Genomic DNA, 14146 nt, shown 5'->3' with positions numbered 1-14146 from the left:
TCTGCCCGCTCTGCCCGAGTGGGCTGTCCTCGGTGCTGGATCTCCGCACGGACTAGGTGGACAGGACTCCCGCCTCGAGCGCCCGAAGCATGGATAGCCTAGGAAAAGCCCTGCTGCTGCCTGGAAATAAAACTCTGGGGAGAGTGGAGAGCGTGGGATAAAAGCACATGAGGACAAACTGCACAGGCATTTTTAAGCGGCAGCTTTGGCTCTTAGGATGGGGCCTGGCTACAACCTAAGTGAAGGGGTCAACCGTTTCCAACACAGCCCGAAAGGGTGTGCAAAAGGGGAGGTAGGGGAAGACATGTCTGGCATTCAGGCCTTGTTTCTCCTTGGACGGGGAAACAAGGGGCAGTGTGGGGAGGCTGTATAAGTACGTGTGAGTCATTTGCAAGGCTCTGGCCTTTCTGCTGCAAGAGGGGCTCACAAAAGGGGCACTATTCACACATACAAATGTGGCATGACTAGATTTCATTTTAAACATTTTAAATCCAGAGCCATATTCTTCTCACCCATATGTGGCATTTTTCAAAATGAGGAGGTTTGCAGTTTTAGATTTCTCAAAAACCCATGCTTTTAAAGACAACGAAAAGCACACATTGTGAGCTATGTTTGTTATTTCAGTATCACTTTAGACAGTAAATGGATGCGCCCACCATTCTTTGCTGGGATTAGCCTTGAATTATGTGGGCTTTGAGTTGTTCGGGCTCTTCAAGAATGAGTCTCTGGGGCCAGGGATTTAGCTCAGTGGTTCCGGCACCTGCCTCGCAAGCACAAGGTCCCAAGTTGGATCCCTGGTACCAAAAAAAAAAAAAAAAAAAAAGAATGAGTCTCTGGCATAAAAGCCACCCACATCTTCAAAATTCTTGAATGAATAAACAAGTAGGCACCCTGGGATTTAGCTCAGTGGTACCACTGCCTGCCTTCTAAGTGCAAGGTCCTGAGTTTGATTCCTGGTGCCAAAAAAAAATTGCCTTCCTGTGGCTATAAGATGAATGAACAAGTTTGCTCCTTATAAAGTTTGGTCACCAGGGAAGCCACAGCTCCCACGTCCCTCAGGAGCCAGGCATTTGTGGAGCTCCTGCTGTGTGCTGGACATTGCAGGAGGCACCGGGTGCCTGAGGCAGATCCCCGGCCTCTGAGAGAGCGATGTCCACACCTCTTAAAGGGGAACGGAAGCCTCTGACTTGGAGCCCTTTGCACAGTAGAGCATTTGTGACCTGGCCCATGGGTCTTGATACTGCCAGCTCTTAAAAGAAACTGATGCTTATTACATTGCATATTTGTTGTTGCTTTGCCTTCAATAATTGAGGGTCAGCCGGGCATGGTGGTGCACGCCTGTAACCTCAGCACTTGGGAAGCTGAGGCAGAAGGATCACCACAAGTGTGAGGCCAGCATGGACTACGTGGTGAGTTCAAGGTCAGGCTGAACAACACAGCAAGACCGTGTCTCAAAAATATTGAGGCTCCACCGTGGTAGGAACTATGTGTTTTTATTTCATCCTTGAGCCTCCTAGCACATCTCTTGGCACATAGCAGACACTCGATGGATGTGGTTTTGAATGAATACAAGGGGACATTTGTACGTGTATATTGGCGACTCATTAACTGACAAGGAACACGTGAACCAAGCCAAGCACTTCCACTGGCTGGATTCAGCTCACGCTAACTGAGACATCCAAGACCACGGAGCCCTTACTGAGCAAGACTCTGCCCGATGGCTGGGGCAGGTGACCTGTGGTCCCTCATTTGTCCATTAGCAGTGGCCCAAAAGGCAGTTTCCAGTGACGAAAACCAGGGAATGCTGAGGGAATCTTGTCAGTAAGGATCATCCCATGGGAAGAAGAATCCATTGCAAACAAATAAAAACACCATGTGGGTGCATCTTGTTTGTGAGCCTTTCTCACATCTGCAGGAATTTAGGTCATTTCCAAACAGGGACCATTCACGGGCCTCGGACCTCCTGAGTGTGAGACCAGGATAAACCCAAGAAACGCCATCTTGGCCTGTAGATAAACTTCCCTCATGCCCCTCCCCTTATAAAGTAGGTATTTTTGTAACTGCTTGTTCTGCTTCTGTAAACTTGATTCATCACTTCTCAGAAAGAGATAGTGCCTGGTGCCTCCCTTTACTGTAAATTCCCCTAATCTGACAAGAAAGTTTTAAACTGAAAGATATGAAGATACTTTTTATTTTAAAAAGATTAATTTGGCTATAGTGTTGAAATGCACTAGAGAACAAAGCTGGTATTGCAGAAATCCAAATGAGATGGCCATGTCTTGAAACACCATGATGGGATGAGGACTGGTAAAAAGTAGATTCTAGAGGCATTTGGAAGACTGAATCTACAGGACTTGATGGTATGAGAGTGAGGAGGGAGTAACTGAGGATGATTCTCCAGTATGAATTTGCTGATGGTGAGCAAGATGTACACTCTGCCTGAAGGCTTTTCCACATTCTTTACACTCATAGGGTCTTTCGCCTGTATGAATTCTTTTGTGTAGTATAAGATGGGCAATCTGGCTGAAGGCTTTGCTACATTCCTTACACTCATAAGGTTTCTCTCCTGTATGAATTCTCTGATGTACAGTAAGGGACTTTCGATGACTGAATGCTTTGCCACAAACACTACAGTCATAAGGTTTCTCACCAGTATGACACCTCTGATGACAAATCAGGGATGCCCTCTGTCTGAATGCCTTCCCACATTCAAGACATTCATATGGTCTTTTGCCATTGTGGAGTCTCTGATGTTGAACAAGGTACGAGCCATCACTAAAGGCCTTCCCACATTCAATGCACTCGTAAGGCTTCTCGCCAGTATGAACTCTCTGGTGCTGAATAAGGTGTGTGATTTGGCTGAAGGCCTTACCACATTCCTGGCACTCATAAGGTTTCTCTCCCCTGTGTACTTTCTGATGTTGCACAAGGTGCGCATTCTGGCTGAAGGTTTTCCTGCATTCCTTACATTCGTAAGGCTTTTCTCCTGTATGAATTCTGTGATGATGAGCGAGGTGTGTGCTTTGCCGAAAAGCTTTCCCACATTCCTTACATTCATAGGGTTTCTCTCCAGTATGAACTCTTTGATGAAGAGTAAGTGAGCCACGATGGCTAAAGGCTTTCTCACAAATATTACACCCATAAGGCTTCTCTCCTGTATGAATTCTCTGATGCACAGTCAAAGAAGAGCCATGGCTAAAAGCCTTACCACACATACTACATTTGTAAGGTCTCTCTCCAGTGTGAATTCGCTTATGCTGGATAAGGCCTATGTGATCAGTGAAAGCCTTCCCACAGTCAATGCAATCAAAGGGTTTCTCTCCAGTATGATAATATCGCCGATGACGTATAAGAGAAGCATTCTGTCTGAAAGCTTTTCTGCAGTCAATACACTCATAGGGTCTTGTCCCAGTGTGAATTCTACGATGATGAGCTAGGGACGAACAGTCACTGAAAGCCTTCCCACATTCAGTACATTCATAGGGTTTCTCTCCAGTGTGAACTCTCTGATGTTGAGCAAGATGTGCAATCTGACTGAAAGCTTTATTACACTGCTTACACTGATAAGGCTTCTCGCCAGTGTGAACTCTCTGATGTTGGACAAGATGAGCACTCTGGCTGAAGGCCTTTCCACATTCATTACATTCAAAGGGTTTTTCTCCTGTGTGTATTCTCTGATGTTGGACAAGATGAGCACTCTGGCTGAAGGCCTTACCACATTCAATACATTCATAGGGTTTCTCTCCAGTATGAATTCTTTGATGAAGTGTAAGGGTTGAGATTTTGTTGAATGTTTTCTCACAGTCATTACATTTTAAAAGTTTCTTTTCTCTATAAACTTGCTTGCATTTTCTCACAACTGAATGTGTTTTCATAACTATATCAAAATTACATATTCTCTCTTCCATGGGAAAAATCTGTTTTATATAAGATAATGTACTCAGATGAAAATCTGTCCCACATTTGACAGAGTGGTCTGTATTCTCAATAAGGTTATCTATATGAGTGATCATCTCTTGCTTCAAGTATGTCTTCTGACTTATTGGCTCACTCTCAAACAAGTCCTCACATTTCAAGTTTTTCCCTAATGTGAAACATTCAAGGTCACACCTTGTAGGTTCTTCCTTGGATAAATTTTCTTCATAAATGTCCTGGTTTGAAGATAATTCCTTGGACAACCACATATATTTCAAGTCTGAAAGATATTAAGAAAGCAAATGTATCTTTTATTAAATGCTAGAAGAATGGAAACTTCTAAAATGAAACCACATGAGGGCCGGGGATGTAGCTCAGTGGTTCTGCCTCCTGCCTTGCAAACACAAGGTCCCGAGTTTGATCCCTGGTACCAAAAAAAAAAAAAAAGAAAGAAAGAAAGAAACCACATGAATCAGCTACTGAAGGACACAGAAGGTATATTTTTTATATTTCTTAAGTAAATTTAGATGATACAAGCATCCTTGCATTCCTAGAATAAACTCTTGTTTGCCATGGTATATTAAAGTATGTTAACTTTTATCTAAGATTTTATACCTATATTTGTAACTGAAATTCATAGTTTCCTTTTTGGTATTTATTTTCATTATATCTTTCTAATTCATTTATTTCTACTTTCTTTTTTTTCTACTTTCATCTCTACAGAAACAAATCATAATATTATAACTTATTTTGTTAAGAATATACAAGGGATGGGCTGGGGACTTAGCTCAGTGGTTCCACCGCCTGCCTCACAAGCACAAGGTCCTGAGTTTGATCCCGGGTACCAAAAAAAAAAAAAGAATATACAAGGAGTAACCAAAACTACATTAAAAATTTTTGAAGGATTATTATAGTAAAAGACACATTGGCAAGAACAAGGGGACAAATGTGTTCAAAGTGAGAGGAAATATTTTGAAGGGATTAATGGCAATGTGTCTTCTATGGCAATAATTTTTCTTATTTAAACATTTACCATATCTTTTTAACATCCCATCAATCATTGAACAAATGTTTATGGCAACTTCTGTCAGGTAAAAATATTATGGTGTGTCCTCAGCCACCTTATTCACTGTATCTAAAACCTCATATCTTCTGGCTCTTCCTCAAACTCAAAATTACCAGGAAAGATTAAAACATTTTCAACTGATTCAGGACCTTGAAGCAGCTACAACAGCATAACTACAGATACTCAGAAAGCAGACTTCCAGAAATGCTTCAGGAGGTAGCAAGAAGGATGAGCTAAACATGTTCAAAGTGAGAGGAAGTATTTTGAGGGGGAATCCACAACAATAAATAAATTTTTAAAAATTTAAACATTCAGTGTATTTTTCACACTTCACACCTATAATACACGTTAAGACAATAAACTCACCTTTTGAAGAAAGGAAAATATTTAAAATAGTTGAAAAATAAATGGAAGTTCATCTAAACAATTCAGAAATGTTTAAAGTCAGGGATAATTATCATATAGCACTTGAGCAGTACTAGGTAAACACTGAATGAGCAGGAGTTCAGAGAACACATCCTGGTACATAAGGGAAATCAATACAGATGGTAGCATTCAAAAGAGAACCATTCAATTTGGGAGCAAATGTAAGAGGTATTTTCCAACAAATACTAGAGCAAGAAACTTTTAAGAATACTTTCTCCAGGGCCGGGGATTTAGCTCAGTGCTTTCACCGCCTGCTGCCTAAGTGCAAGGACCCAAGTTCGATCCCCGGTACCAAAATAAAAAGAATACTTTCTCCAACTCTAGTTATCCTGCACTTACCTGGGCATGGATTTCTTGACATCTCTCCTGGTATTACCCAGGGATCCTTCTCTTGCTCCAATAAGGAAATCACATCTGGTTTAGAAATGCAAAGACCTGCGTGGAAGACATGAAAGTTGGATATCCAGTAAGTATTTAAGAGTTATAACCAAGTCTGAATGGTCTTAAAGAAAGAATAATATTGGAAGAAAAATGCAATAAAGGGATAAAAGGCTGCTGAGTCATGGGGAGATAGAAGGAAGAATACTACCCTTACCTACTGAAACCAAATTCCTGTAGTTCTCCAACATCACCATCCTGTACAAACTTCTCTGAGCAAGATTCAGCCATTCCCACTCATCCTGGGAGAAGTCTATGGCTACATCTGTGAAAGTCACTAAACCCTAAAATGACACAAATATAATCTCACTCAATCAGCATTCATATCTCTATAAGGCTCTAGGTAAAGGGTTATGATGTTCTCACTATGCAATAAAAACCTTGTCAGTAATTGTACCAAGGGTCTATGAGGTCCGAGTCAGGAAGTTACTGAACAATCTTCTGCCTAGTTATAGTGCACATACTAGAAGAAACAGACATTTTCTGGTCTTCGGTTACAATTCTATGGTACTGAAACACATTCTTACATGAAAATGCATGGACTACACTCACACAGGATATATCAACAGCTAAATTATGTATCCATGTTAGGAGAGGGATTATTTCTCCACATGCAGAAATTAAAGAGCTCTGGAAATGTGAGGGGAAGGAACATTGTTTTAAGGAACAATGCTAACCTGATAAACATGATTTCAATCTCCAAAATATTTTCTAAGAAATCCTAGTGTTCTTGAGATGTTAAGAGTTATGCCTTAAAAAATGAAAGAAAAAATTACCTAGCAAAATTTATATGAGGAAAGAATACCTTTGGAAATGATCTTTTTATACTCTTCTAAGTACCAGGAGAAATCATGCAATGTTGGTCATTAAAAATGTTCTGGGGTTGAGTAAGTTTGAGAAACTCTAATCCACAAGAAATGAAAAATAGGAATTTAATCAAAGAACATAATCAGAAATGAAAGCAAAAATTCAACCACAAGAATGATTACTACAAGGCCAGGCATGGTGGTGCACACCTATAATCCCAGCACTTGGGAGGCTGAGGCAGGAGGAATGCCACAAGTTCGAGGCCAGGCTGGGATACATAGTGAGTTCAAGGCCAACCAGTCTGAATTGGATAGTAAGAGTCTGTCTCAAAAAAGAAAAAAAGAATGATCGCTACAAAGCCCTCCATTAAAAAGCAAAACTGGCAACAATAGACCTATGAAACAACAAAGGGTTAAATAGATTGTGGTGGTCATCCTAGAAAGAAAAAAGGATGTAGAACTTTGCCTGATATTTTAAGATCCTCAGGGCTCCAAGCAAGTCATGAGGGAAACCTTTGAATACTGTGGCCAGAATGACACCTGTCCCATCTTTGCCGGTAGATCTCTACTTCCTTCAAGATGCAACTCAGGACTTCCTCTGTCCATGAAGGTCTCCCAACCCTTCCTTTCAGCAGTGAGTATGGTTATGCAGACCATGTCCAGCACAAGGATCCCTCACCAAGGAGACAAAAAGGAGCTAACATAAAATAGACTACTTCTTGCAGTCTGTGTGGCATGTCCCAGAGCTTCACCAGTCCAGAGGAAGGGGCAGCTTTATATCTAACGCACCCAAAGGCATTAAATAGCCCTCCCCCACCGCTGTACAACAAATCTACTCTCGGCCTGCAGCACTTATCACAGGGTGCGCATTTGTTGCGTTTTCACTTCTCTGACAGATTGAAGGCTCTCCGTGAGCCACGACACAGATTTAGGAGCCAGGCACACAGTTGCACTCAAATTTACTCCAAGGTCAATACTTCTGCTTTGTCAGACACCTATGAAAACACTGAGGAAAAAAATGAAGGGCTCAGACTGATGTATTTCTTGAATAAAAAAATAAATACCAAGTAGGAAGAGTAAAAGCCTCTGAGAAGGCACTGGACTGTTTCAATCTATGTCTGTGTCCCCATCATCCAACAAATATGAAGGAAATCAGAAACAGGCCCATAGCAGAATTCTTAAATAGACAATTTTCATTAGAAAATAAACATTACCAAATCCTGAAAAGCAAGACTTTTAGTGGGAAGAAATACTAACTCACCAGGGACATGGCTTTAACCAGTTCAATTCCTGTTACCTCCACCTCTTTCTCACTCTTCATGTGGAGAAAAATGCTACCCTGAGAGCGCAGAGCTGAAGGAGGACAAAGGAATTATAAGACCAACCAGCACTAAAAATTCAGCATACAAACCCTCTCATCCAGTTTCCAATTTTTACTTCCCTTCAACACCCACATACCAAGTACTCATTGGGAAACCTATAACTTACAACTGGGATTTCCCTCCACGCTAGGCTTTCAGGCTAAACACGGCAGCTCTCAAAGTCATTGTATCAGCAACATATGAGGTATACTGTACATATTATATACTTATAAAACGTTTACATGCATATGAACCTCTTCACAATCTTCAAACAAAGCTGGGAATATTGTCACCATTTTACAAATAAAATCTCTGGGAGGTGAACACTTCTGCATAAATCACACAGAGTATAACAGTGAGAAAAAGTCATCAACCTATATCTGCTTGACTGCACCACCCGAGTCATTTGCCCAGGCAAACACCAGAAAATGTGCCCCCTGCACTACAGGGCAGGATCTCTAAAAAGACTCTATGGGATGAATTTCTTGGAGAATCTCATTATGCATCGAGAAAGCCCTTACCTTTGTTATAACAAATGGTCCCTATGAATTACAGATAAATGGACCAAAAAATTGTCACGAGACCTAGATTTTCATTTTGCTTTCTGACAAATCACCATTTTGATGAAGTCCCTTGATCACCCTGCCTCCAAGCTATTCCTTTTAATCAAGAAGAGGATAAATGAATTTTTACTTCTTTCCTCCAAATTCCACCACCTTCTCAAAGGATATTATAATTATGATAATAAAAATGAACACATATTGAGAATTATAAAATTTAAGAAAGCCCAACCTTGCTCAGTGGAAATAATGGGATCTGAAATCTTGAAGTTATTTAACCATCTCAGAGTTGGTTTCTTCAACTGTCCAAGGTGGTTTAGAACACCTACCCAGGCAGTCATTCAGAGCATTAAATGATAGCCTGTACTGAAGGAGACTCTGGAGACAGCCTGTCCTGAAATCAAATCCTGATTCTTCCACTTACTAGTGATTACTTTTTCTCTGTCTGTGAATTTCAATGTCCTTATCTGTAAACAAAAAAAAAACCCCAAAACAAGACAAGATAGGAAGTAACCAGGAGGACACAGAGACAGCCACAATAGTGTGACTAAAAACATTCACAAAAGAGGACTCCCAGGACCGTTTCAGAAAGTGGCAAGAATGATGGGATAAGTGTGGACAAAGGGAGAGGGAGTATTTTGAGGGGGATTAATGACAATGTCTCTTTTACTGTAATACTTTTTTTTTTTGGTACCAGGGATTGAACTTGGGTCCTTGCGCTTGCAAGGCAAGTGACGGAACCACTGAGCTAAATCCCCGGCCCAACTGTAATACTTTTTAAATTTAAATATTCACCATATTTGATCATTCCTTGTACTAATGTGGTAAGGATTAGAGTTAATACTTCCAAAAGGTTTTAGACGTGTCCGGCACATAGAAAGGACTCCCTAAACATTACCTATTCTGATTGCATGTAGTAAAGCAAGCAAAAAACAATATAGGCATGGACAGCAATTCTTCCTCTCCCTCTTTAATGACTGGAAAAGTTTCAGAAACGGGGTACTTTTCTTGCACTAACTAGAAGGTGACTAGCCATAAAAAGAATGGAATCCCTTACCACTTCTAGAGGAAGCTGAGACTGTCACTTACCTCCCAAGTCCCATACCAAGGTGAAACAATCTAACAAGTAAAAACTAAATGCTGAGATCTTTAAAGAGCAGCACAGCACCAGCCGTCCTGTTCTAGTGGAGAGCACTCTCTCCGCTGATACCCACAAGAACTTGGAAGCTGCTTGGAGAGGGCCTGGCTAAGGGGCTCCGGGCAAGTCAGTCCGCTTCTGAATTCAACTGCACACTCTGGCCCGAGGTGAGCCCCCAACTCTGACTCCAGCTACACCAGCCTTGGAGGCTGGGTACTTCGTCCAGCCCTCAGACCCCAAGGACAGCACCCCCAAACCTTAAGTCCCACTTCGGCCGCACCCAGCAAGTCTGTCGTTTCTACCTCTGTGCCCAGTGTCATGGTCTCACTTCGCGTCCTGAGCTCTGCCTCCTCCAGGCAGCACAGTTCCCGCAGCCCGCCCGGGCACCGCAGGGATCTACGCAGCTGCTCCAGGGCGCGGAGCCTGAAGGGCGCCCCTTCGCGAGGGTTTCCAGCCCTGAGCCACTTCACCCTTCACGCATCTCAACACCCGTCCTCACGCGCCGCTGGTGGTGACAGCAACCGTGCAGACTTGCGGGTCCACACACGTCACACCTACCTCTCAGCCTGTCAGTTTCCGCACACGCGCAGACCAGGACACCGCTTCCGACCGGCTCCCTCCTCAACTCCCTCCTCAACTCCCTCCTCAACTCCCCCCTCAACTCCCTCCTCAACACCCTCCGGATTTCCTTACCCAACTTCCTGTCTGTGCCGGAAATGGCCAAGTCCTCGCCGCAAGGGGCCCTGGGAAATGCAGTCTCCAGTGGGCCCAGAGGCAAAATTAATCCTTGCGAGTCGGAGAGCGTGGTCCTCTGGTCTGTTACAGTCTGTTACCCTCATACCCCTTTCTCTCTCACCTTGCTAGGAGAGTTCCAAGAAGCCACAGAGCTTCATCCGGTTCTGGGTTATATTCTGAGTGACTAAAGAGTATTGAGTACTTAAGTCTTTAGTTTTAAAATACTTAATTTAGCATTAGCAGTCTAACGATGACAGCATGTTATAGACTGTATCCTCCCAATTATCAGATGCTGAAGCCCTAATCTCCAATGTGATACTGTTAGAAGGCCGGGCCTTTGGGGAGTAAAGGGGTTTGCATTAGTTCATAAGGGTGGGGTAAGAGGCAGGCCACACAGCAAGTGGAAGTCAAGAGGATAGCCCTCACCAAGACTTGAATCTGCTGACACCTCTGAGTGTCAGCACCACCTTGACTTCCCAGCCCCTAGAGCTATGAGAACATGCACTCCTAAAGATACCTGTCTGTGTCCTCTTGTTATAAGCCTCAGATGACCAAGACCCAGCATCACAGATACTAAATGGTCTACTACACGGTACTGCAAAAGGAGGTCACCTGCCCAGACGTAATCACCTCAGGCAACAGTCACACTGGCTTCTTTTCTGGATTTGATTTCCCTCATTCTTCGTAGACTATGTAATAAAGCTAATTTTAGCTGTGAGGATGCTTTATGTAAGGGATTATAAATGGCATGTGAGTGTGTGTAATATTTTTGTGGTTATTTGATTTGGATAAAAATGATACTGATATTTTTTAGCTGTGAGATATAAAAACCTTGGAAGCCTTCACTCTGATTCTCACAACTAGAAAAACATTCAACAAACTGAAAATCAACAACCTTTCTTAGATCCATCATAGAAGACACAAAGGAAATAATCACCCTGAAATCATAGCCAAGACCAGCTTACCTTGAAGCAGATGTTACTGGAGCCATAAACTGAAATGAACTCTGTTCTTTGTTTGTTTATTTATTTATTTATTTACTTATTGGGGACTGAACACAGGGCCTTAACGCTGAGTTATAACCCCATACCTTTTTATTTTTTATTTTGAGTCAAGGTCTTGCTAAATAGCAAACCCAAGCTGGGCTTGAACTTTTAATTCTCCTGCCTCCATCTGCCAGAATGTCAGGATGCATGGGCACAACACCATGCCCAGCTGGTATGAACTATTAGTTGATAAGTTTGATGAATCACTAAGGGCTTAATGTAAACCAGCTTTTGAGTTAAAAACTCCTGAAGGCCCAAGCTTAGGTATGCCCCCACACTTTCATGAATTTTACCTCAAGGAATCTTATCAGTGAAATTGGAAGGAAGCTCCTCATATTTTGGGCACAGGGAGGGGAATAGAAACTATGCTGAGAAACATGCAGAGCATTTTCCATAACAACTACCTGCACTCCAAGGAAAACTACTTACTAGAGTCTCATTGAACCTCTGGAAGAGAAAATTGGCCACCTCCAACCTACCTAGCCTTGCTGCCTGTTATTCCATTTTTCTGTCAGGTCTGTAGAACTTCCTTCTTACGTTTTTGGTTGTCTTGCTAGCAACAAATTCATAGCATTTATTTATCTGAAAATATTTTACCTTTATTTTAAAGGGCACTTTCTCTGAATATAGTTCTAGGTTGAAATTTTTTTATACCAGCATTTGAAAATTGTTATTCCACTATCTTCTGATTATGAAAAGCCAGCCAACATTCATGTCATCGGTTCTGTTTGCAATACATTATTCAGAGGGACAATTTTCAGATTTTTTTAATCTTCTGGTTTTAGCAGGCTTATAACGATGTGACAAAGTTATGGTTTTCTTTTTATTTATCCTATGTGGCATTTTGTGATATTTCTGAATGTGGAAATTTGTAAATTTTTCACCAAAATTGGGGAAATTGTGGACATAATTCAAACAGGGTTCATATTCCATCTATTCTCTTTTTGTAACTCTAAATACATGTGTTTAGGACCTTTTTGCATTAAGTCACTGAAGCACTGTTCAGTCCTTTCAATTTCTTTTTAAATATCTATTTGTTTATTCAACTCCATTGATGCTTCCTTCTCTAATTTCCTGTTAAACCTATCCAATAAATATTTACTTTCAAATATTTCTCAGTTCTAGGATTCTCATTTCTGAATTCATTTATTCATTTGAATTTATTCATTTGAATAAATGAATGACCCATCTGGTCATTCATTAATAGCATGTTTCTTTATATTATTCAGGATATCCTTCATATTATTCAGAATAATTATAATAGGCCCTAATATTGTTTGCTAATTCCAATATTGGAGTTATCTCAGGATTGACCTGTTGCTTTTTCTCCTGTATATGGCTTGTATTTTCTCATTTTTCATGTATCTAATGAGTCTTTTCATTTGAATGATACTGTAGAGACTGTTATGTTTTTGCAAAGAGTAATGACTTTTTTGGTAATGTGCAGTTCAGTTGGGTGAATCTAATCTCAAGAGACTCTTGTCTCCCTAAGTAGGTAGTGTGGAAGCCTTTACTGGGTCCCCTCAGCCTTTGCTGGGATGCTTGGAGTCTGTACAATACTTAAAGAAGGGTCTACACAGAAATCTTGGACTTTAACAGTTGGTGAAGGCTTAAAGAATAGTGAGGGAAACTATATTAGCAACTAGAGGAAAAGGGCCTTGTTGGAAAGTGTCTGAAAATTTAGCTGATGTGGGCAGAATAGGCGCTAGAGCTGAGGAGATTTTGAACGTATTGCCTGTTTTGTTTTGTTTTTTCTTGCTGCTCACAGAAATGTGAAAGCAAAGAAATATAAACTGAGGGAAGGACTGTTAACAAGGAGCCAGGACATTTGGGTTTTGAAATTTTTCAGCTTCTGTAAATAGGAAATGATGCTAAAATAAAGAGAAATATTTTCCAAGCAAAGATAAAATCCATGGTACAGATAAGAAAGCTAATCAAGGGCTGGGATTTAGCTCAGTATTGCCGCTGCCTGCCTCGCAAGTGCAAGGTCTTGAGTTTGATCCCTGCTACCAAAAAAAAAAAAAAAAAAAAGAAAGAAAAAGAAAGAAAAAGAAAGAAAAGAAAGCTAATCAAGGCAGGGGAACTAAGAGCATGACTATAAAATATTTTGTTACAACCCCAGAAAGATCAGTGAGTACTATGTAATCACACAAAAGCTCTCCAAAGACATTAAGGGGAACCATCATGAATACTCTCACTCAAGTACTGTACATAGGTCTCTAAGAAGCTTATCTAAAGAGATGTGTGGCTATGGTTGATGTCTATTGCAATGAGATTCATATGAATTTACAAAGTTTTCAAGAGAATCAGTTCAGTAGAAACATGGTGACTAAGAGTGAAAAAGAGACACAGATGGAACAAAATTGGGAGACCGCTGAATCCTCCAAATTCTAATGTCAGTATGTAAGCAGAAAACTCATGAGTTACAAACACATTTTAGGAAAAACAGCTATCAGAGGATAGAGCCAAGAGTCCAGAAGGCAGAAAATTATTCCTAATACCCACTGACCTGGCTGGGACTTGCATGTGCAGGTAACTTGTTCTTTTTTTTTGGTACAGAGATCAGACTCAGGACCTTTCACTTGTGAGGCAGGCACGGTGCCACTGAGCTAAATCCTCAGCCCACTTGTTCTTCTATTTGCAAAGCTCTACAGG

The 14146-nt window shown here is 41.2% G+C and overlaps 1 protein-coding gene across 1 annotated transcript; it reads right to left on the bottom strand.

Annotated features, from left to right (window-relative positions):
* On the bottom strand, positions 1 to 10410 carry Znf470 (zinc finger protein 470). The gene is made up of 5 exons (XM_087201068.1): positions 10269 to 10410; positions 7913 to 8004; positions 6003 to 6129; positions 5747 to 5842; positions 1 to 4195 (listed from the first exon to the last, which is right to left on the bottom strand). The coding sequence occupies exons 2-5, from the start codon at positions 7970 to 7972 to the stop codon at positions 2346 to 2348; spliced, it is 2133 nt and encodes a 710-aa protein (XP_087057194.1). The 5' UTR covers positions 7973 to 8004; positions 10269 to 10410; the 3' UTR covers positions 1 to 2345.
* Positions 10411 to 14146: the final 3736 nt, after the last annotated feature.

The sequence above is a fragment of the Heterocephalus glaber genome, unplaced genomic scaffold, assembly GCF_053883595.1.
Source record: "Heterocephalus glaber isolate CG9 unplaced genomic scaffold, H.glaber_assembly_v1.0 deba00001745, whole genome shotgun sequence".
Taxonomy (NCBI): Eukaryota; Metazoa; Chordata; class Mammalia; order Rodentia; family Bathyergidae; genus Heterocephalus; species Heterocephalus glaber.
Note: the sequence above shows the minus strand (reverse complement) of the source record. Positions and strands in the feature narration are given on the sequence as shown.

Bases quoted from the DNA above. Each gene is read 5' to 3' on its own strand.
- Znf470 (XM_087201068.1), bottom strand. From the start codon at position 7,972: ATGAAGAGTGAGAAAGAGGTGGAGGTAACAGGAATTGAACTGGTTAAA. The intron at 6,130-7,912 runs GTGAGTTAGTAT...GTGTCATTTTAG, and splicing joins TGGTTAAAGCCATGTCCCTG to GGTTTAGTGACTTTCACAGA. The intron at 5,843-6,002 runs GTAAGGGTAGTA...TCTTCCACGCAG, and splicing joins CAGGAATTTGGTTTCAGTAG to GTCTTTGCATTTCTAAACCA.